General features: G+C 36.5%; 2 protein-coding genes across 2 annotated transcripts in view; one reads left to right on the forward strand and one right to left on the reverse strand.

The window, feature by feature from the left end:
- The window catches only part of LOC112052576 (uncharacterized), a 31,836-nt gene extending 21,769 nt beyond the window's left edge, over nt 1–10,067 (reverse strand). Inside the window, exons 1-4 of the mRNA XM_052886340.1 lie at nt 10,044–10,067; nt 6,204–9,644; nt 3,219–3,288; nt 12–212 (exon numbers count right to left, since the gene is read on the reverse strand). Coding sequence (XP_052742300.1) covers nt 12–212; nt 3,219–3,288; nt 6,204–9,644; nt 10,044–10,067 — 3,736 coding nt within the window. The remainder of the gene's footprint in view (nt 1–11; nt 213–3,218; nt 3,289–6,203; nt 9,645–10,043) is intronic.
- A 531-nt stretch (nt 10,068–10,598) lies between these two features.
- On the forward strand, nt 10,599–12,157 carry LOC112052584 (probable 39S ribosomal protein L49, mitochondrial). The gene is made up of 2 exons (XM_024091721.2): nt 10,599–10,789; nt 11,649–12,157. Exons 1-2 carry the CDS (start codon nt 10,673–10,675, stop codon nt 12,111–12,113), a joined length of 582 nt encoding a protein of 193 aa, XP_023947489.1. The 5' UTR covers nt 10,599–10,672; the 3' UTR covers nt 12,114–12,157.
- Nucleotides 12,158–23,892: the final 11,735 nt, after the last annotated feature.

Genomic DNA, 23,892 nt, shown 5'->3' on the forward strand with positions numbered 1-23,892 from the left:
ATGCTACTCACTGTCTAGAACCTTCCGTTGTCTCTCGCCGCTCTTCATCTGGGCGATGTGACACGGGGTATCAAAGAGGCCGAACTTGCCGCCGCAGTAGAAGCATTGGTCCATACACAGCCTTCCGGGGTGAATGCTGAAGGAGGAAGCCTTCTCCGGGATCACCAGGTTCAAGGTCTCCTTGGGCTCTGGTTCAGGAACTGTTTCAGCCTCTGGAGAATTGTATTCTTTTCATTATTCAATGACAAGTTAGCCCTTGTCTGCGATCTCGCTTGATGTTAAATGACGGGGCAGTATAAGATGGAAGCGGACTTACTTGGAAAAGGTACAAGTTCATTCTACCCTGTTACTGTAAGGAACTACAAGGCAACGACTCGCTCTCAAGACACATACAGTGCTAAAACAGTCGGTATTGTGACTATCATATTATATTAACCACAATAACGTTAATGCAAAATGCACTTTACAGTCCCTTTAAACTATAAGTAAACCACATAACTGAGTTACTGAGTTCAAGTCTGCGGTGTAAACGACAAAAGGTAGAGAAAGGCGCGGGCGCCATACGCATACTCGTTCCATTCACTGACAGCGCGTGTAGCCCTCCCCTTAACATCCTGTGTCATTTTCCCACGCACCTTTCCACTCCCATTTGTCGTATATCCCGCGCCTCTATCGACTATCCTGTACCCCTCTCTGTCTATCGTCTTACCCTGCAATTCTACCAATCCCCTATGTTATCATTTTCACATTGGTCCCAATCCTCTGTCGTTTTACCCGCACCTCTACTAATCACCTCTACCGTCATTCTAACACCGGTCCCGCTTCCTTCTTTCATCTTACCCCTAACCTCCCCCGCTACCCTCTGTCGTAAACCCCGCATTTCTGCCACTCCCTCTGTCCATTACCCTGCAACACTATCGTCCTCTATCATTTTACCCCGCATCTCTACCGCTCCCCTATCGTCTTACCCCACACCTCTACCAATTCCTCTGTTGTTTAACCCCACAAATCTCCCCTCTTACCACAAATTCTTGTACTTGTCGTTATGTGTGTTATGTTACTTACTGCACAAACGCCAAGAATTTACCCGAATATCTGTTAAAATTATAAGAATAACCTAATACTATGTCTGTCAATTGACATGTTGTGTACCCATAAATTTAGATCAGGAATATGTGTACCGCCAAATAAGCACGATTTTGAAATAACATGCAGTAAAATTAGATTTAGCAGTATAACTAGATTTGAATAATATCTTATTGCTGTGTTATTTGCACATTAAGATGCGTTATTTTGAGGTAATTGAATTATTAGACGGGTTTCCTTTCCCATTGATTTTGACACGTGGTTAATAACAGATTTAAAACTGATGTACTGAAAGTTCGGTTGATAAGAAATATGACTTTTGCAGGTATAAATGTATTTAAAAAGACAAGTCATGTATTTAGTTGACTGACGTAACAGTTAGCAAGTGTCGTCATTCTCATTTCAATATCACCCCGTTGGTCTATTGTTGTACCCACTCCTGGCACAGTCTTTCCCGACTAGTTGGAGGGGAATGGGAATATTGGTCATATTAGAAAAATTATGGCAAATATTCTTTAAAAAAAAAGAAAAAAGAATATAGCAACGATGTAGGGCAGTTATTTTATGCCTTAACCCCTGGACAGCAGCATTACAGGTCCAAGCCAAGCTAACATTTTACTCCGCAATTACTTTGTCACTGGCACCAGTTGCAGACGTTCTCCTTAAATTGTAAATCGATTGGGAGAGAGCATATTTCCGGACTAAGGATACGACCGGTCGTAACGTGTATATTGAGTTCCTTAAGAATGGGGATGATGACTAGGTTTGAATATATTGATTTTTATGATACATTCGGGTAAATAGGGTCAATGTTAACTAATTTATACATAAAAAGCAAAGATTGTCTGGATATTTGCAAAATAAATGAGATTATAAAATTTCAAAAACTACTAAAATTTTTTTATCGTAATTAGATGAAAATTCATACAGTTTTAGCTTCCTTACTAATGTAAGGAAGCTAAAACTGTCACATTTAATAATGTGACATTTTTTAATATATGAACTATAAAGATAAACGCACAAATAACAAAGATATTAGTAATTTTGTTTGAACGCGCATACAAATCTAACGATCATTACATTGCCTATGACGTCATTTTTTCGAGCCATTTTGTATGGGGCGTTTTTCAGGGATCCGCGGCAGCGCCGCAAATCTGACTCTTTAAATCCCTGTAGCTCCGAAAGTAATGATCGCAGATACCCTGTTCCTTTTACAAAATTGCTTTACTATTAGTATACTCTTAATTTATATACAATTTAAAAAACTGTCATCATCCCTATTCAAAAAACATTAAAATGACGTCACACTAAAAGCTCGCTAAAGATTTGAGTTGAAAAAATCTTATATGTATTTAAATTGTTTATCTTTGAGTGTAAGGTTTGTAATTTCTTTTAATTTATTTGTGTCATAGAGTTTTTTCATTATGTACAACATATTTGGCTTATGTAATTAGTAATGTTTAATATTGTTATATTAGTTGGATAATGTTATTGGCACACCAGTTCTTATCAGAGCTTAACGTCAAATACTTTTGTTGTAATAACAGGATTTAAAATTATAGCAAAAACTGTAAGTTTTCAGCACAATAAGGGAAGTTAAAGCTCTAATAAAATCTGATATTTAAAATCACAAGCAGGAACTAAACTCATATTTAACTTTTTTTTTTTAATTTCCTTTTAAATACGACATTCCCCCTTCCTATTCCCATCTAATCAGTTGTGTGAAATTGTGTTAAGATTATCTTGGACTATACTGTGAAAGCCTCAAAGCCTCTTTAATATATGCAAAATATATTTAAGTATATGCAAAATTATAAGACAACAAAATCAATTTCTCTTTAGCTTACATAGTCTTTTACTCTAACACAATACTTTCAAAATATGAAGTAATTCCATTTGGAATAACATGTAAATTAAAAAATAAAAGTGGACTCACTCAATGAAGGTACAAACATACAGTTTTTATCCTTGCCTTGGATTATTGCTCACTCCTAGCATTACTTGAAATATAATATTCCTTATGACATGTTATCAAGATGGCAAATAAACTTTAGACAAAATTAATAATAATAAGACATTTTGGGTAAGATGTGTTTAGTTCCTGCGTGTGTGTGAGTGCACAGGCCACACACCATGGTTGTTAAGCCGATTACTGTAATGAGACTTTCTGTGCCCACCGTCAGGTGCCGCCGGCGCGCCGCCCTGGAACAAGAGAAGTACCTTAGCATTCCATGGATTCACTATTCATACATAAGCTTAAGCATACGTTTATGTTTCAGACAAAGCTTTTAGCTTTCAGACAGATAATATACCATATATTATCGTTGACGCATGTTGTACCTACTGCAGATCTAAGACGCGCCAAGAGATAAAGAGATAGATTTGATTACATATAGCTTTACTAAATGATCTCGTTATATTTCCACACCTTTGGAAAGGACGCTTAAATGAATTTTCTAGACAGAAAAAAAAAGCTTTTAAGGAAGCAGGGTCTAGGCCACACTACAAGTAATTGCTCCGTTGTGCTTGACAACATGAGGCACTTTAAGCCTCATGCCTGCATGTAATGGGGATGATGACTAGGTATATATTGATTTTTATGAGACATTCAGGTAAATAAGGTCAATATTAACTAATTAATATTAATATGTAAAAACTAAAGGTTGACTGGATGTTTGCAAAATAAATAAAATAATAAAATTTCTACTACAATTCTTTTATCGTAATTACATGAAAATTCATACATTTTTAGCTGCCTTACATTAAACGTGACATTTTTAACACATGACCTATAAACATAAACACACAAATAACAAAAATACTTTTTTTTGCAATTTTGTTTGAACACCTATACAAATCTAATGATCAGCGAATCAACGACGTCATTAGTTCGTGCAATTTTGTATCGGGCGTTGTTCAGGGATCTGTAATGTGACCCATTAAATTCCTGTAACTCCGAAAGTAAGGAATGCAGATATCCTGTTACTTTTAGAAAATTGCTTTACTATTAGCATATTCCTAATTTCTACACAATTTAAAAAACTGTCATAACCCCTATTATACTGGTTACACGGTGGAACAAAAAACTTGGCAGTTGTACTTCCCTAGCTCTGTCAAAGCGCTCTACTACCACTTAAGTACCTATGCATTCTACCAAGAGGCATGGGCAATATCTGTGAATTTAATCTGGAATTGTCTACTACAAAAAATTCTAAAAAAAATGAAATACTTAAAAAAAGGTATCTTTTTAAGAAATTCTCAGCCAGCGATTTTAACATCTGCCTTCGCTTCGGAAGACGTAGGTTCCAATCTGCATGTGCATTTTAAGAAATTAAATATCACGTGTCTCAAACGGTGAAGGAATCATCGTGGGGAAACCTGCATACTTGTGAATTTTCTCAATTCTCTACATGTGTGAAGTCTGCCAATCCGCATTGGGCCAATGTGGTAGACAATTGGCCTAACCCCTCTCATTCTGTGAGGAGACTCGTGCTCAACAGTGAGCCGAATATGGGTTGCTAATGATTAAATTCTTAGTCCAAAGTAGGGAAGATGGCAGTATGTACACCCCTGTCTCGAAAAGCATTTTAAGCCCTACGTTACGGGTCATAACATCTGACAGCAATTGTAAACCAGTATAACATTATCATCCAAATTCCTGAACTCACCAACCCACATTGGAATCGCATGGTGGGTTCTAAGCTCTATATAAAGAGGGAGGCCTAGCTCTTTAGTGGGCTCTGTAATGATTGTTTACTTCTAATACATAAAGACAATCTTCATGTAGTTTAAAAGTTTAGTATGGTAAGATAATACACAAGCTAGCCAAGCAATTTTTCATACATAATATTGGAGTAGAAAATCGAGTCAATGTCTTTAACAATAGATTGTAAATTATTCTCATTATATATAATATTTTTTATGTTCTGTTCTTCCCTCGCTAGAATTTGACAGATAACCAACGTAATGATGTATTCACAATAATATTAGCTGAGTCAGGTCCATTTTATTGGCACAACACAATATCTAGGGTTAACATGAATAGGGTTAGGAACTAAGATAATGCATTAGTTTTAAATTATTCTGTAGCTATGTGTTGTGCCAACAAATAAATTATTTGTTCTATTCTAAATAATCAAAGTGGTGCAGGGATTGTCATAAGATCCAAGGGCCTTAGCAAGTTACACTTAAATTCTCTTTCTACAACCGATAATGCATCAAAACTAAAATTCTATGGGATTGACAAATCCAATTGACAGGATTATCTATTTGATGACAAATATTTATCTTGAGCCGTGATAGCCCAGTGGATATGACCTCTGCCTCTGATTCTGGAGGGTGTGGGTTCAAATCCAGTAGCTTGCACCTCCAACTTTCCAGATGTGTGCATTTTAAGAAACTGAATATCACGTGCCTCCAATGGTGAAGGAAAAACATCATTAGGAAACCAGAGAATTTTCTTAATTCTCCGAGTGTGTGAAGTCTGCCAATCTGCATTGGGCCGTGTGGACTATTGGCCTAACCTTAGTCATTCTGAGAGGAGACTCAAGCTCAGCAGTGAGCCGAATATAGGTTGATAATAATGATGATGATTTTTCTTGAAAAATCCTCAATAGCTGAACTATAAAGGAGCCCTACTCATTAGTAAATTTCATCCCCATACATGTTTATTTTCAAAGCATTAGGGTTTTAAAGAAAATAGATGAGCCACATGGCTCTTAGATCTTATAACTGTCCCTGTATATTAACTAACTAGCCAACGCCCGCGACTTCGTCCGCGTGAAACTCGATGTTAACTTTCAACTACCCCTATCCTACCCCTACCCTATCCCTACCACACCCCTAGCCTACTTTTCTGGTTGATTTTTTACACCTTGTGTCCGAAAAACCCAAATATCTTACGGAACCCCATTTTTTTCCAAAATAAAATTTAGCCTATGTTACTTGTGGATAATGTAGTTTTCGAATGGTGAAAGAATTTTTAAAATCGGTCCAGTAGTTTTTGAGCCTATTCATTACAATCAAACAAACATACAAGAAGCATACAAACAAAGTTTTCCTCTTTATAATATTAGTATAGAAGTATAGATAGTGCAAAAAAATAAAAAAAAACTTACTTCTCGTCTTTCAATGGTGTAGAAGGCGTCGTCCTCACTGCCAGCTTCTCCAAACTCCTGTGGCGGCTTGCCCGATCTACTCTTGCTCTTCTGGAAGGTCATCTTCAACGAACTCCTGAACTTCTTCTTATCTCTGTCTCCAGCACCACGGCTCAACTTGATGACCGTTTTCAGAGTACCAGTGTAATCAGATTTCCCTGCTTTAGGTTTACCTATTACACCACTGTAATTAGATCCATAAATGCGCTCTTTCTCCTTCATTTTCTCTATTTTCGCCTCATTGGCTGCTTTATGGGTAAGTAATCCTAATGTTCTCAGCACGTTTTCCTTGCGTTTTTGACTTTCAGGAGTCTCAAGTAAGACATTGCTGGGCCCAGGTTGGTTTTCTGTTGAATTACGCGCCGATTTCACTTTGGGAACTTTAACTTTTGTTTCAATTTTCCCTTTTTTATCATCAGCTTCCTTAATTTCTTTAATATCTTTGATTTCTGTAGAATCCTTAACTTCTTTAATTTCCGTTTTTTCTTTAAGGACTTCTGTTGTAATTTCCATTGGTTCTACTGTCTCATCCTTTTTAACTTCATGCTCAATTTTATTTTCAGGAATGACTTCAATATTTGCTCCTTCAACTACTGGTTGAATTTCAGTTATTGGTTCAGTTTCAATAGTTGTTGGTACAATTAGTGTCTCAGTTTTTGCAGATTCAATTTTTGTAGGTTCTGTTTTTGTGGGTTCTATTATTATAGGTTCTTTTTTCGTAGCATCTGTTTTTGTAGAATCTAATTTTGTTGAATCTATTTTTGTAGACTCGATTTTTGTAGATTCAATATTTGAGGATTCAAACTTTGTAGAATCTGTCATGCTAATCAGTTTTGGGACCTCAGAGGTCAAGGGTGTATCGTCAGGAACAGGTTTAACTTCTTCTAAAGATGGCGCGACTGGATCAGCCTCCATTGGTTGCGTAGCTTCTGGCGATTTAATCGCCACAGGCGTAGGTGTTATAGAAATTGCTTGAGATTTAATTTGGGGAGGTGGAGATTTAATTTTGTGTGGTGGGGGTGATTTAATTTGGTGTGGAGGTGACATCATTTTTTCAATTTTGATATTCTTCTCTTCAGTTTCCATACTTGATTCGGATGATTTGCGTGAGATATTTCCACTGGATTTTCTTTTAGTAATTTGAACTTCATTACTGTTTATTTTACTTTCAATGGTTCTTGATGTAATTGATATTTGACTTGTATCTATAACACTGAAAGTCTGACTTGTGTTATTGGGATGAAGAGTTGCAAATTGATGGAGATCTATTTGCTGCACTGGTGCAGACTTATCCACTGACTTCCTTATTTCAGTCAACGTTACATCCTTGCCCAATGATTTCTCAAATATACTGATAGCATCAGATTCTTTTGAATGGTTTGAGCTTGTGGATTCCTTTCTTGCACTAACACTATTTCTTTTAATTAAAGTAACAGAATTTGGAAGATCTATGTCTATTGATCTTCTTACTTGATCCCTCTTGACTATTGATATTGCAGAGTTATTTTCAAAGCAACTCAAGACATTTTCTTTTTCAATAACTCTCTCTGGAGATCTTACCGGTTGTAAGTCTTTTAAAGGTTTGAATTCGGCTCCCGATTTTTGTATTAAAACAACATCATCAGTCACCATGACAGATTTACTCTCATTTGTTTTACATTCTGACTCTTGTCTCTGTCTTCTCTTATCAAATTCTTCAAACACTTTCAGTCTATCCATAAGTTTGTCTATGCTTGCTACAGTAGGATTGCATTTATATAACTCTGGTCTGTTTTCAGGGCATTTTTCAGCAGAATCATCTTCATAATGAAGTCTGATATTCTCACTATCGTCAATTTTTGAAGGAGTACATTCATTGGTTAGAGCTGAAATTGTGTCTTTTATTGGTGTTTCAGGCGCAATAATGCTATTATTGTCACCTAGGGGCTTGGAAATTCCATAAAACTGCTTTGCTGACTTTGTTTGCAATTGATCAATATTTGCATCATTAGCCATTTCTTGATCGCGATCTATATTCTGGTCTAAATCATTTATGAGATCACTAATTTCTTTTGATAAAGAGTCAACTGTTTCTTGTTTGTCCTCTACTAAGTCATTGGTTATAGTGCTGGTGATACCATTTTTGGTTGCTTGATTGATGGGCTTGGATGTAGTTGCAGCCTTCTTTCCCCTTCCTCCCTCCCTCCTTGCCTTTCTAATATTTTTAGTTACTTCCTTCGAGTTAAATGTCTTGGACATACTAGTCAATATACTACTACGTTCTTCTATAAGCGCATCATTTTCAGTCTTCAGCAAATATTTGTCTTCTAGGTCTGATACATTTATATTTTCTAACTTAATCCTATTACTGTTATTGTTGTCTGAATCTAATGAAGTACTTCGTTTTAAGCTCAATTTCTTTTTGTTTTTCTCTTTTAACATAGAACTAGGCTCTGTATAAGGTTTGGTTTCAGTTAATTTCGAGTCAACACTAAGAGAAGGCACTTTTCCAATAGGAGAGATCTGTACACTATTTTCAATATCTATATCTAGGTCAGTCTTAGTTTTATCTAAGTTTTTGCTGAGCTCCTTGCTTTCACCATCAATGAGTGGTTCACTGAGGCTGACGTCCGATTCTGTTATATCTGAGCATTTAGAGATTTCACTGCCATCCCTGGAGCAGGAGCGCCCCCTTTTTAATTTTTTCGAAACCTCTGAAGTTTCAGGAGTGTCTGCAGTTTTGGAGTCTGAAAGTAAACGTTTCTTCTTCTGTTCTTTCAAAACAACCTCATTTAAGAGATTACTTTTGACTTTTCTAGGCTTCCCACTCCTCAAGTTCTTTCCTTCAAAAAGGGAGGGACTATTACTTCGTTCTGAGCGCATAGAGTACGGACTGGTCCGAGGCCCAAGGACTAAAGGTGTAGGTGAATCTCCCAGGACCGATTTCATCATGACCATATCAGAACTTAGCCTCACTCTTCGGCCAGCTGTTCGGGGACTGGAAGACCTGGAACTAGGAGCGGGCTCGTCCAGTGGCTCCTTTTTTATTTCAGCCGCAGGTATCAAAGGGACGGTTTCCTTATCTTGTGAGTTTAAAGCCTTCGTAGCCTTTCTACTCCTAGTAATGGTTTTCTTTATGACATTTTTCTTTACAGGTGGAATTTTCTTGCCCCTTAAAGATTTCGTCTTTCTGATTCCTAGAGGTCTCTTCTTGACCACTGCTTTTGGTTTGGGTCCAGGTTTCTTAGTGTCTTTGGAAGTTTTGGGATCATCTTGGGCCGACTTGTTCTTTTCTTCCTCGTTGAAGTCTGAAGCCTTCTTCCGGGCTCTAGTCTTGGGCTCTACTACAGTTTCTTCATCTATACTCTTATCCAACTCCTCTTTAACCTGTTTGGTTTTCATGATGGAATGTTTGGTGGGAGTCTATACTGTGTTCCGGACATCAGGTCAACGGTTATCTCGTCAGGTGATCAGAGCAGACCAGACAGGAATTTCTGGTCCTGAGGCTGACTTCACAGCCTTGCTAATTAATGTCTTATATCTTGTTTGTAAGTAGGTATAACTAATTCAAAGTTTCCTCAAGAATGTATAGTTCCCAAATGTCTACACTGCTTGATCTTTGCTAGTTTCTTCTCTATGACATGTTATCAGGAGCTGAAATGAAATAAAGACTATATTAATTACTGATAAAAGCTAATCATAACTAATTATATTGTAATAATTAGTTACATTGTAATAATTTTAATCAAATCCACAATTCGAATAACTATTAACTCTAATTCCACAGTTTTCATTTGTTTTTATATTTAGAAAGCTTAATACTAATGTTTCAAACTTAATTGTCATTTAATTCCATATATTCCGATCGCAAACCAAGTCTTTAAGTCGTGGTAAACAAAAGCGATGCCCGAGATACACCAAGTTCGCGGACTTAATTCACACATTATTATCACAAAAAGTCACTAATTATTCGTATAATCTAACAGTATTAAGCCTAAAATTGCATAATATAAAACAATATTTACGTTTAAGTCGCCAGTTGCACAGAAAAGCCAGGCGGAAAAGTCATGAAAATATCATGTTTTGAGTGTGGACACATCTCGCCTCGTATGCAACGCCACCTACAGCTGTGCGCTGCGTATGCGTCGGCCGACAGCGAGAGACAGAAAGCACCAAATCATTTCCCTACCCGTGGCGCACCTCCGCTATGTACTCACAAAATACTCACAAATTATCCCACGGAACTGCCAAAAACCACAATAAAAAGTTAATCCAACACTCAATGCACCATAATATGCGAAAAAGTTCAGTAAAAACTCGCGATTAAACTTAGAAAACGATTTTTGAAAAGCCCAAATGTCTGCAGGCGTCCGCCATAATGTTTCCTTCGAAACGAATAATATAGTTCTTATTGCTCTTGTAGCAAGCAATCACTCTATTCGCTATTCAAAATGGCGACCGTGTGGCGTTCACAGAGAGCATTTGCACGTTTTTTCGCTGGAAAAACCGTTCGGATCCTGAACAACGCTTCTGATTTGGGTGCAAAATTAACACCAGCGTCGATATCGGTAATTATACAATTATTTTTACTCGCGCCGCGATGTAATGTTGCTTTGAATGCGACATGTGACAGAACTATGGGTGTACACCCTCGCAAAAAGGTTTTGCGCAGATTAAAATATTTATTTATTTTCAGAGTTCAGATTTAATAAACTTTTTGAATAAAATTCATTTCAATTTAGTTACGCATTTAGACCAAACGTAACGTAATTTAGGAAAAATTTGTAATTTAGGTTTTGGGTATAAATATTTTTTCACTACTCTTGCTTTTTTACCAAGAGCAGTGAAAAAATATTTACTATACACTGCCATATTACCACTCCGCAGCGGGGCTAAACAAGCATTTTAGCCTCTAGGGGCTAAAATAATTTTGTTTTTTTTTTTTAATTTTTATCTGTTACGGTTACTGGCCCACTTTAAAACGATAAACTGTAATTCGTAAACAGTTTCATACTAAAATAATGACTTCTATGAAACGAAGAAGGTTTTATTCATTAATAGAATCATCATAGTGGGTACGAGTATATATTGTAAGGTCCTGATTGTTTGTTGTGTGAAGTGCGTTCTTGTCCGTGGATTGCGATTTTTTTTCATTTGATTTTTATAAAGTTGGGAGCAGTGTCTGCAAAAAGAATATTTAACATTGAATATTGTTGTACTGAATTTTCTATTTTCGCAATCGTAGTGAAAAGTATAGTGTAACACGCCGGGCTAAACACATTATAAACTCGGTTTCTATTTAGCGGACCTCGCCTTACGGCTCGTGCCCTAAAAATACCTCGTATATCTTTTTCTTCTATCTTTATATATCTTTTTGGCTCCTTGTATAACAGTCTACTATAAACGGTTTTTTTTATTTTGTTACAGGTTTCCAGTACTCAAAACTATTCAAATTACGCGAAATCTCCATTTGTTAAAAGAATCAAAGAACAATATGAATTTGATATTGTAAAAAATCCTCCTGAATGGGCATATGTGGAAAGACTTATGCCTTTTGAAAGTATTCCCAATGTTACACCAAAAGAGACATATCCTTCTGGATGGATACCACCAAAAGAGGAAGCAAAAAATTTACCATATTTTATTGCAAGAACTAGAAACCATCAAATGCCAATATATTTAGATTTATCAATGAAAGGCACGAGGAAAATATCGCTCATTAGAAGGATTGAAGGTGATATTTGGTTGCTAAACGACTTAATCAAAGAACACTTGCAAAAAACTCAAAAACGTTACGTTGAAACAAGGGTGCATGAATTAGGAAGATTTATAGAAGTTAAAGGCGATTTCGTAACCACTCTACGTGATTGGGCTTATGCTCAAGGGTTTTAAATTAAAAATGTTATCCCACAGTTAGTAATAAAATATGAAACCAATCTTGAGTTTTATTTTACTCGTGTTTTTATCAATAAACCTAATGATTTATGTGATTGTATATGGTATAAATATAAAACAAAAAACGTGTGTGTGTCGCTGCTCGACAGAAGTGATAACTTAAACCTGCTGCCGTATGCGTGAGAGAAATGGAAGCCAGACAGAGTAATGCCGTAACACGTTACGTTACGAAGAGGTTCTGTCGATGTGATCGAGAGTGATAACATCTTATAGAAGGGCACTTCTATAAGAAGTTATCACTTCAAAAATATTTCAAAAAAATTTGTATTTGTATCTCAAACAGCGTTAGTCATTGTGCTTACATTGTTTTAGACGGTAATTAAACATCTTGCAAACACATCAAGTTGATAACATTGCCCTTTTAAGATTGGTTAATGGTTTTAACAATACATATTAATAGTGTAAATGAGAATGGACTTATATGAATTTTAGGACACTGATAAACGGGACCTTGGAGCTATACATATACAGGCTACTATCCAAAAAAATCCATGATTCCTGCATTCCATTTGTGAAAAACAGAATTTCTCGCGAATGAAGGGCTTGCTGGCGTCTGCTAGTTTTTGCTTAGATTTTGTTGATTTAAATAATCACAAAATACAATCCTAACGCCTTTTTCAATTTTGCTATTTAATAACTACTAAAAAATAGGAATCTAATTAGTATTTAATATCTTATCTTAGCAATCTCAAGTATTTTTAGTTTGAAAAACAATTCCACTACTTAATTTTACAAATGCAAAGTTTTGTTCCATACAAAACTTACGTTTTATGTTACTATTTCACACAAAAACTACCAGAATTACTAAAATATTTGGCTACAATGTGGAATAGAGGCAGATAATAAGTACCTTTGATTAACAAATATAGTCTTTGAGTTTTAAAAAGGGAAATAAAAACAATTACCAACGAAAATTTTGTATGGAAATAATTGACTAAAATTTTAAATGGAGATAGATTTTAATAACACAGGTTACTATTTATACCAGAAAAATGTATCGGTCCTGCAGAATTTGTGAAAATCGCAATTTTACATGACGAAGTCATGGACGTCCTGAAGTAAAATCTTAAAGAAACGGAAGGCCTACAGTTTAAGGTAATGTAACATTGCTATTTAGTCTGGTACCCGCTTTAAACCAATCAATCGATGGATAGATATTCAGGGGTGGGATGTTAGTAGGGGTTGGTAGTTTCACTTTGTAGTGCATTTATTTTTTAATTAGTTTTACAAAATCAAACCATTTTTATCTTTTTTTTTTAATCTTCTCAATCTGTTTACGACATAAAATACACTTCATAATAGATTAAATTCATAAAATTTCTTAAATAAATAACTACATTCGGTGACAGTGTTCAAAAAAAAAGCTTAAATAAAACATAAATATAAAGATATCGCGACGTGATAAACGCAAACTTGTTTGGTTGGGTGTACACAGCATGAAGCGCGTTTCGCTTTGCCACCGCGCGGCGCTGTCGGCGGCGGAAGGTTTTATCTACGTAGCTATATAACATCCGCCCGGAGTTCTCTCGGGCCTCACCAAGATATTATTTTCGATACGAGCCGAGTTCTTTGTTCCAAAACAACTTTTCTATGTCTTAACGTGGCAATAGGACGCTTTATCAACGCTTTTCAGTATTTTAAACGCAATATTTTTAGGTTATTCAACATTTTAAGAGTTGAATCATGAAAATTAGGTTAGTTGTACGCATAATTTGATGTATGGGAGCGTTTAAAGTTAGCAAAGTTGTTGAACACGATAGGAATCGATGTATGTGTTTAACGGAGTTACGTAATGCATTGAACGTTTATGTAGCTATGTAAATATGTATTATCAAGGCCAAGTGCTTTCAGAACAACGTCGTATATATACGTAGGTACCTACCTACAATCGATAGCTAAATAATACAGGGTTAAATTCATTGTTTTTCGTATCTATTATTAGCTTTGCGTCGATTAGCGTCGCCGTGATTTGAGTTTCGTTTGCTTGCTCTTCGCGATTCATTCATTTATAATCGGGTTTAAATAAACAGGGTTTTTATTTTTTTGTTAATGTGGGTACCTATGTAAGTAGGTAGATCTTGCTCATTAGGTTTTCTATTACAAATTGCTGTGACAAATACTACCCAAAGAGTCACTACGTATAAGTACTGTCTAGTAAGATAGGTACCTATACTTATTCTATTGTCGAAACTAAACCTTATCTGCTTGCAAAATTGCATGAAAATTCGTTTAGTTATTTTCAAAGTACAGCGTGAACAGTGGTTAATCCATACTTGTAAAAAAACTACTTAATTCTTGCTCCATTATAAAGCTACATATTCACTGAATAACTTGAGCTAAATTTAATCCCCGTATTCCCACGGGAATGAGGACTACACGGATGCAACCGCGGGGCGTGCGCTAGTATATTGTAAACGCGAAAGTTAGTTTGTTTTTACGCTTTTACGGCTAAACCACTAAACCGATCATAAAAAATATTTTAGCAATATAAAGCTGCATTATCAGCCAGTAACATAGGCTATATTTTATCCTCGTATTAACTCGGAAACAAGAAATAAGCGAGTGTAACCGCTTGTATATTATAAACGCAAAACTGAATTAGTTTTTTACGCTTTCACGACTAATCTACTAAACCGATAATAAAAATTCTTTTAGCAATAGCAAGCTATAACATCAGCGAATAACATAGGCTATATTTTATTCGCGTATTCCCCCAAAAACGTGGACTATGCGGGTGTAAACGCGGCGCGTCCGCTAGTTTTGCGAAAGTGAGTTTGTTTTTTACGCTTTTACGGTGAAACCACTAAACTGATCATGAAAATTATTTTAGCAATAGAAAGCTATATTATTAGTCAGTAGCATAAGCTATATTTGATCCCCGTCTTAACACGTAAACGAGAAATAAGCGAGTGTAATCGACGGGCGTCCGCTAGCATATTATACTAATCTAACACAATTTACTGATATATCAGCGTGCAAATATTTACAGAATTTTACCATAAATTATTATACTATTTATATATTACAAAATATCATGTCATTCATGTAGTCGTCAACTATAATAAGTCTTATTATTTAAAATGGAGAAGATTATTCGCCTAAACTTTACTAGGGGCATAGTTTTATATGATTCTAGAAGCTTATTGTACAAAGAAACAGCCATACAGAAGCAATTATTTGAGAGAAGAACCAGCCGTCTCGGTGGCACACAGATTTTATTTGGTTGCCTGCCATTAGTTTTTTGGTAGGGAACAGAGTTGGACTATTTTTTACGAATAGCAACGTTTCAAATATATAAAGGCATGGCAGCGGTAAGATTTTATTATTATATGATGAGACCCGAAGGCTGAAATAAAGGTAGTGGACGGAACGACTCTCCAAGGGCATCTGCTGTGAGACTCGGACCTCGGCTTAGAGGGCCTTTCGGGAGGGGTAACCGTGACGTGAGTGAATCAGTCCGGTCGCCCCCGAGATCGTGAGTTAGAAAACCCACGTCCGGGTGACGTTAAGGTGGGTACAGATTAGTGCAATGCAACATGTAATGCAACATGCAATGCAAGAATTTAACGTCCACATTGCTGCAATGTATCACGAATGCTCGTGGTTTGGACGCCTCGCGCGCACGAACTGCGCCTGGGTCGCGCACGCTCCGAGCGTTACAACTCGTGCGCGTTCGATCCGACTCCGAGATTTGTCGGTTTTTGGTACGAACACAAGTACCGCGCGCGCCACACGTCCAAGGCAGCAGGGAACATGCAATGTAAGGCAGAATATTACATTACATGTTGCATTGCACCAATCTGTATCCACCTTTAGATGCAATGTCAATTATGGTGCCGACTGTTTATCTCCGAGTGTAAAACCACCAATTTCCCAGTCCGGGCTGAAAGTTTTTACTGATGATATCTTAGGAGAAATAAAAGCTTACTAAATCATAGCTCAACCAGGGAATCGAACCCGGGACTTCGTGATCTAAAGTTGTTAGCCTAAGCCTTCTGATAACGAGGTAGGTTTTAATAAAACAATTTACGCTAAATTAATTAACTTTATATTATCTAATTGATAGTTTTCTCAGGGTTAAATTTTAATTCTATCATTTTAAGGGAAGGCAGCAGGAGCATAGCTACCGCCGTATCTGCCGTATCAATGACTAGCTGACGCCGCCCGGTCTCACCCGCGTGGTTCCTGTATGAATATGCCTATAGCCTTCCTCTATAAATGGGCTATCTAACACTGAAAGAATTTTTCAAATCGAAACAGTAGTTCCTGAGATTAGCGCGTTCAATCAAACAAACAAACAAACAAACTCTTCAGCTTTATAATATTAGTATAGATACGGGGTCCCTTAAGTGTGAAAGCAAAAATTAGTAAAGATTAATCTACAATCTAACTAAACAAAGTCAATTAACCAAAGTCACTGACATAGCTCAGCGAGTCGCGAAGCTGAAGTGACAATGGGCAGGCCACATAGTTCGAAGAGCTGATAGCAGTTGGGGTCCCAAGGTGCTGGAATGGCGACCCCGCACCGGAAAGCGCAGTGTTGGTCGACCCCCCACTAGGTGGACCGAGGATATCAAGCGCTGGATTCTAGCGGCTCGAGACCGTTGTGCTTGGAGATTCATGCAAGAGGCCTATGTCCAGCAGTGGACGTCTATCGGCTGATAAGGTAAGGTAAGGTAATCCACAATCTCTCTTAATCTGGTGCTTCCCGGAAAAAAAAAACATAAAAAGCTAAAGACATTTTTGGGATTTGCCGCTCGTGTATTGGGTCCTCAAGTAATTTCAATACAAGACTTCGAGACAAGCTACTTCATTAGAAGGCAGAGCATTAAAAGAAGGTCATTGATTGATGATGAAGGTGAAAGATTGCCAAGGGAACGTAGACCATAGTGATAAATAACCAAGGGGATCTCACGTCTGCGATTTCGTTAGTGTAAAACCATGTATATTTCCGGGATAAAAAGTAGCCTTTAACAGTGGAATTCGTAGACATTGTCGCAGCACCCCTAGGGGATCATCCACCCGCTGAATGTCAAATTCTCAAACAAATAGAGGTTAAATTCGACACTCAGCGGCTGAATGATCCCCTGGAGATGCCCCTAAAACGTCTATCCAATCGGAATTCCACTGTAAAGGTATGTTGGTCAATAATCTCTACGAGTATCTGTGAATGTTCCGTATACATCGGTTCAGCGGTTCCAGAGATTAGCCCGGACAAACAGACAGACGTATACAATTTTCTTAAAAGTTTGATTGTGTTTTTAACCGACTTCAAAAAAAGGAGGAGGTTTCTCAATTCGACCGTATATATTTTTCTTTTTTTGTGTTTTAGTATTGTTTATTGAGAAAACACAGTTATCTTGAAATCACAGACATACACTACAAGTTTATTTATATATGTATTAATACGTGATAACTTGAGGGTGAGGGGGTCTTACATTTACTAAGGGTGGTCACCAGGGGAGAGGTCAAAAGTTGTGAAAAAACGGCGCATGTATAGTATATGGGTACGTTCCCTTTGTTAAGCAGTTAGGTTAGAAGGAGGGTTATCGAATAAAAAGCTTTTTATTTTAATTTCATTATGGTGTCAGGTGACCCAAGAGCTGGCCAAAGAATGTTTATCTCTTTATCTTTATCTAGAAGATGGAATCTTTATCTGGCCAAAGGATAATATATAAGCCTTGCCATCCAGAGAGGTAATAGCGCCAGGGTATTGGGTACCTAGCTCACGAGTGAACAATTAGATGGCATGTATCTTGTAAATATTTTCCATTTCCATTTTAGTTTTATTGTGTTCCATTCATGTATCTATTTAATAGTTGTAAATAAATGAATTCATAAAAAAAATCATAATTTTTATTTAATAACAGATAGAACAACGACTGTGCCAACTAAATTGCTTGGACTCGTTAGTACTCAATAATTAGCTAATGAAATAAAACGCGGTGCCTCAATTATCGTGTAGCTTTACCTTACAAAATGGCTGCTGGCGAAAATATACCTAACTATCTATACGAAATAAATATCGTATCTAAAAACTACATATTTACAAATTACAATTTAAAATGTCATGCAGTCACTCTGTAGACGACTTTTATGTTCGAAATTCTTCTCAGAATTAAACAAACTCTTCTCCTTCCCCGTAACTATCCCTTTCCCTTTCAATCAGTTTTGTAATACACAATTTAAATTCTTTAATTTGACTTAGTCGAATATAGATATGGGTATATTCGCTTAATATTAATAAAAGGTTTCGGTATATTATTTTGTCAAGATTTTGTATTACTTGGTTCATGATAATTGTTGGGAGTGTCGGGGAAAAAGTCAAGCTACCTGCGAGCTTTTATTGAAAACGCTGCCTGATCCTTTTGAGATATAACAAAACAATACATGGTGAGATTGAGCCTCTTATACAACCTTGTCTGCAAAAAAAATATGATGAAGTGCGATGACATGTCACATGACACATCTATATTATAAGGAGCACTGCACTGGATACATTTTTTTTAAATGGTCACATACCTATAAAATGAAATAGTATGCGATCCGGCATAAGGACTATATACCCTCATCTGTTATTTATTTGGAATAAGTAATAAATGATAGAAAATACAAATTGAACATAGTTTGCCTATTTAAATTGCGCCCGGTGAGTATTAAATGATTATTTTTTTGTTTAATCCACTTCCCTCTTTGCTTAAATAATAAAAATCCTACACTATATTGTTTATTAGATAGCATTGCCTTATGAGAATATACCCAACAGAGTTGAAAACGTAAAGATTGCCCGCTTTCACACTGCAACTGTGGGGTTGCCAGATATAAACAGTTAATAAATAAAAATAGCAATAAAAGAAAGCTAATTTTATGCTTAATTTTATTATATTAATAAGCCTTTGATTTACTTACTTTGCCGCAATTTAACTAGGCAACTTATAACTAATAAATAACAGCTGAGGGTACATATTTATAAAGCCAGATCTTAGATTAAAAGATCGATTCTCTCGCAGACGAAGTGAAAATTAATACATATTTATTAATTAATTACCTAAGTAATATTTCAACACATTGTACAACTATTTGCGTTATTTTCGTAGGTCTTAATGTCAGCTATCATCCTGTAGATTATGTCGTAATTAAGGGTCATTCTGTATACATAGATACTAGCCGACACCCGCGATCCACGAGAAAATTAGTATGAGCTTTTATCCCCTTTTCAACCCCTACATTTTACATTTTACATTTGAACCAATTACCGTGAATATAACTTTAAAATCCAGGTCCTTTTAAGACGTAACCATAGACTACTAACTGACCAATGAGGCAATAAAATATAGAGTACTAGCGGACGCCCGCGACTTCTTCCGCATGACCTCGTGAAACTCGATGTAAACTTTAAACCCCTTTTTCACGCCATTTATATTTTGCAAGTTTTTTTAAGTATAATAAATAAATAGTCCTCTAATAATTGTACATATTTTAAAAATGTACCTTGAAAAAAGTACTAATATATTTAATAGGTACAAACTTTCTACCCCTACTTCACCTCTTGCTGACTTTATTTTCGCGACAAGTATCTTATATCCTTCTTCGTATTATGTCTCAAATCGTGTCAAGTTTCATTTGAATTCATTCAGTAGTCTCAGCGTGATGCCCGGTATAACAAAAGACGGACAGACAGACAGAAAGTCAAAAAGTAAAAAAAGCCTACCATACCCCTACCCTTCCCTACCCTACCCTACCCAACACTATTCCTACCTTACCCCTACCCTAGCCCTAAAATTTTTAAAATATAGTTTTCAAATATGAACAGAATTGGACCTATTACAGATTTATTACGAGTAGGTATAAGTGGGTAGGTACGAGTATATAGATTAACGCCAATTTGAAACGCGCTAATTACGAAATTGCTATAACTTTGTGTGATTTCCTTTTTTTCGATCGTCTCTGGTGAGGATGCCATTAACAATGGCTTATAGGCTAATCCAGGTGCTTCTGCTATAAGAGTACGGTAGGCAATTATGGAGTTTGTAAGATGTCAAGGGTCCAAGTATAAAGGATTCTACCTAAGGGATGGCAGCTATACTTAAATTGAGTACACATTACAAATTCATACCGACCGAAACTACGGCTGAAACCGAATTTCAGCATCAAGCTTCGCTTTGACTTATGTGTAATTTTTCCCTATCTCTACCCTACATTATCCTACTTCTACCCCTATCCTATTACCTAACCTTCCCTAAAAAAAATATTTTGCCCGGTCTACCCGAAAGAAATTTTATAGCTAACTAGCGGACGCCCGCGACTTCCTCCGCGTAAAACTGGATGTAAACTTTCAACTACCCCTAGGTAGGGTAGGTAGGGGTGGATGTAGGGTAGGATATGACAGAAAAAAAATGAAGGAGTAGGGGTAGCCCTAATAAGACCCTGACAATAAATAACAAACACATGGAAAAAGTGAAATCGGTCTAGCCGTTCACACGTGAAGGCGTAACCAAGGGATATATGGATTCATTTTTATATAAATATAGATCGTAGGATCATAATTAATCATAATTCAAAAACAGTACAACGTTTGTGATCTTTTTTGAATTATTATTATTATTTAATATGTTTTTAACACATAAAAACACCAAAAACAACTACTAAATACATAAGTTTTATATACCCACATTTCTTGAAAAAAGAGAAAAGCCTCTTTTTTTTTCGAAATCGGTACATTTTTGCCCCATTTATCCTAATTTAATTTGATAGCTAATGATCCCTAGTATCACCTCTTAAAGGGATTGTTATATGTTTTCAGTGACCCTGTATACAGCACTGTTTCTTAATTTTCTACGTGTGTGAAGTCTGCTAATCCGCATTTGGCCAGCGTGGTGGACTAAGGCTTTACCCCTCTCATTCTGAGAGGACACTCGTGCTCAACAGTGAGTCGATTATGGGTTGTTAATGATGATGGGTAGTTTTGGTCTGTTTTGCAGAGAGACCCCGATTTTTTGTAATTTAATTACAAATGTACGTGGAGCCGCTGGATGCTGGCGGTGTGATGTTTGGAAGTCCACGCAAAAGCCTTGTGTCTAACATGACGCCCATCGGCTGATAATGATGATGGTGATGAAGTTTGTCTACGAGTAAAAAATGAAATTAATGATAATGTAATCTACGTTATTAATTGTGTTAAATAATAACATTTCAAAAAAATATTTTTGCTATCTACATACTTTAAGAAATGATTAATTGTTATCGCCGCGTTTGCCGCTTTTAAATTTACATGTTGTTAATAAATAGTGTAGGAAATAGTAGTCTGTGACAGTCAGGGCCGTCCATACGGCGAACGGAGCGGTCGCTCCAGGCGCCAAATCCTAGGGGGCGCCGAAATGATCGGCGATCAAGAAAAGAAAAGATTTTTTTTTTTCGATCGCCTATATTTAAAGCGAAGAGATGAACGCGACGTGCGCGAATTTACTTCTAATAGAGGCGTCTTTCTTTACCTATGGTGCAGGGAGTGCGTGGATTTTCACCCGGGTATATACAGGTAATAGAGGGCGCTAGGGTGATGATTGAACCCGGGCGCTACGTGAGCTAGAGAGTCTTTACCTATAGTGCAGGGGGTGCGTTACACCCGGATGTCGCGATCTCAGGGGCACCCAAGCGCCACTCGCCGCGCGGGTTCTATAGGTACTAGGGGGCGCTACGGTGATGATTGCACCCGGGCGCTACGTGAGCTAGAGTCTTTACCTGTAGTGCATGGGGTGCGTTACACCCGGGTGCCGCGATCTCAGGGGCGCCCAAGCGCCACTCGCCGCGTGGGTTCTGTAGGTACTAGGAGGCGCTAGGTTGATGATTGCACCCGGGCACTACGTGATCGAGAGACGGTATTGTGCCTGATTTTCAATTGGTCTGAGTATGGTCAAAATCTTCGCGTTCCATAAGTTCGTAGCCTAAGTAAACCAGGAAACTACAAAGCTATAATTTTTTAGTTAATTTATTTTTCAACTTTATTTAGGGCTCAATACACTTATTTTGTTGGCCTGGAAACATTTCTATACCAGCTATTTTTTTTCTTTAAACTCTTAGAAAATGCATAGACCACTTTCATAAAAATTTTGAACTCGATAAGTGATTTTTCTAGCTTCGGAAATAGATAAAAGTGGTGGAGACGAGACTAGATCATATGAATATGGTGGTAAGGTAAGAATTCTAAATTATACTGATGAATGTCTGCTATGCTTTTAACAAACGTTTCACACGTTTGTAAAAAAGCATAGCCGAAATGGTAAAGACAACATCGAAAAGAAATAAATTTCTTTCTAAAATTTATTTCTTTTCGATCTTTAAAGAATATTTGCCATAATTATATTTTAATAATATGACAAATATTCCCATTCCCCTCCAACTAATCGGAAAGACTGTGCTAGGAGTGGGTACGACAATAGACCAACAGGGTGGGGCTCGAATCACCACCCCTCGGCGATGAGTCCATACCACTCTTAGTTGAGCTATTGAGGTAATTGAAAATGTTCAAGGAACATGTGTTCTAAAATTAATATTTTCGAGGTAAATAATATTTATTTTGTAAATACATCTTAAAATGTGTGTCTTCTACGAATCTTTTTATATTATGACGTAGCCAAGTTCTCCGTATTCTAAAATAAATAAATGAATAAATAAATGCATCGAGTTAAGTTACATTGGATAGTCGGAATTATTTGAATTGTGAATATCGCCTAGTTTATAATCTATCTCGCGAGATTGTGATGATTACAATTTTACGTGTTATTTATTATACGGTTGATTGTAAGGATTTTGCGTTATTTTTATATTTGTAACATTACAAATAAAATAATACCTAACCTTACCTAACCATTGGTTTTTGAGCTTAAGTTCCGGTTCTTAGGAGTTTGTATGTTGACAATCTATCGACAGTTCACAATTTCGCGAGATAGATTATAAACTAACGGTATTTACAATTTTACATAAATACTTCACTTAACTATAATTAAGATTTATAAAAAACCAACCGAAAAATGTGGGTTATAAATTCCATATAATTCATTTTTTTATCTGTTTTACTAATATATGATGGATTCCAGTAGATATTACATAATTATGTCAGTAAATAGAGAAAAAAAAAACCGGTGGTAGAATCTTTATAAATAGTCAACGACGTATCAAAAGTGCTTGTAAACTGAGCCTACTTGTAATAAATGAATTTTGAATTTTGAAAAAACATACATACGTACATATACCCGAACATAGAACTTCTTTGCATCCTTTTTGGAAATCGGTAAAAAAGGGGACAACCTCGAAATAAATGCTCAACATCATATTATCTAGCCGACTCAAATTAGCCAAAAAGAGGTCAACCTCGGAATAGACACTGGGCATTATATCTAGCCCAGTCAAATTTGCCAAAAAGTGGGCCAACCTCCGAATAAATCGGAATAGGATGGATTTTTGTATAAACCTTTATTTTGCCATTCCAAGTTGATTCTGAGACGTTACATAATTTTATTATCATCATTAACAGCCGATGGACGTCCACATTTTTTTCTAAATCGGTTCAACAGATACTGAGATTAGCCCATACTTTAACCTAGATCTATTACTTATAATAAATCTGTATTGAAGATATTTTGAAAGAATTTGTCGGAGGCCATTATATAGTCGATACCTACTGAAGCCAAAAAAAAATATATTTTTTTGTCTATCTGTA

The sequence above is a fragment of the Bicyclus anynana genome, chromosome 16, assembly GCF_947172395.1.
Source record: "Bicyclus anynana chromosome 16, ilBicAnyn1.1, whole genome shotgun sequence".
NCBI lineage: Eukaryota > Metazoa > Arthropoda > Insecta > Lepidoptera > Nymphalidae > Bicyclus > Bicyclus anynana.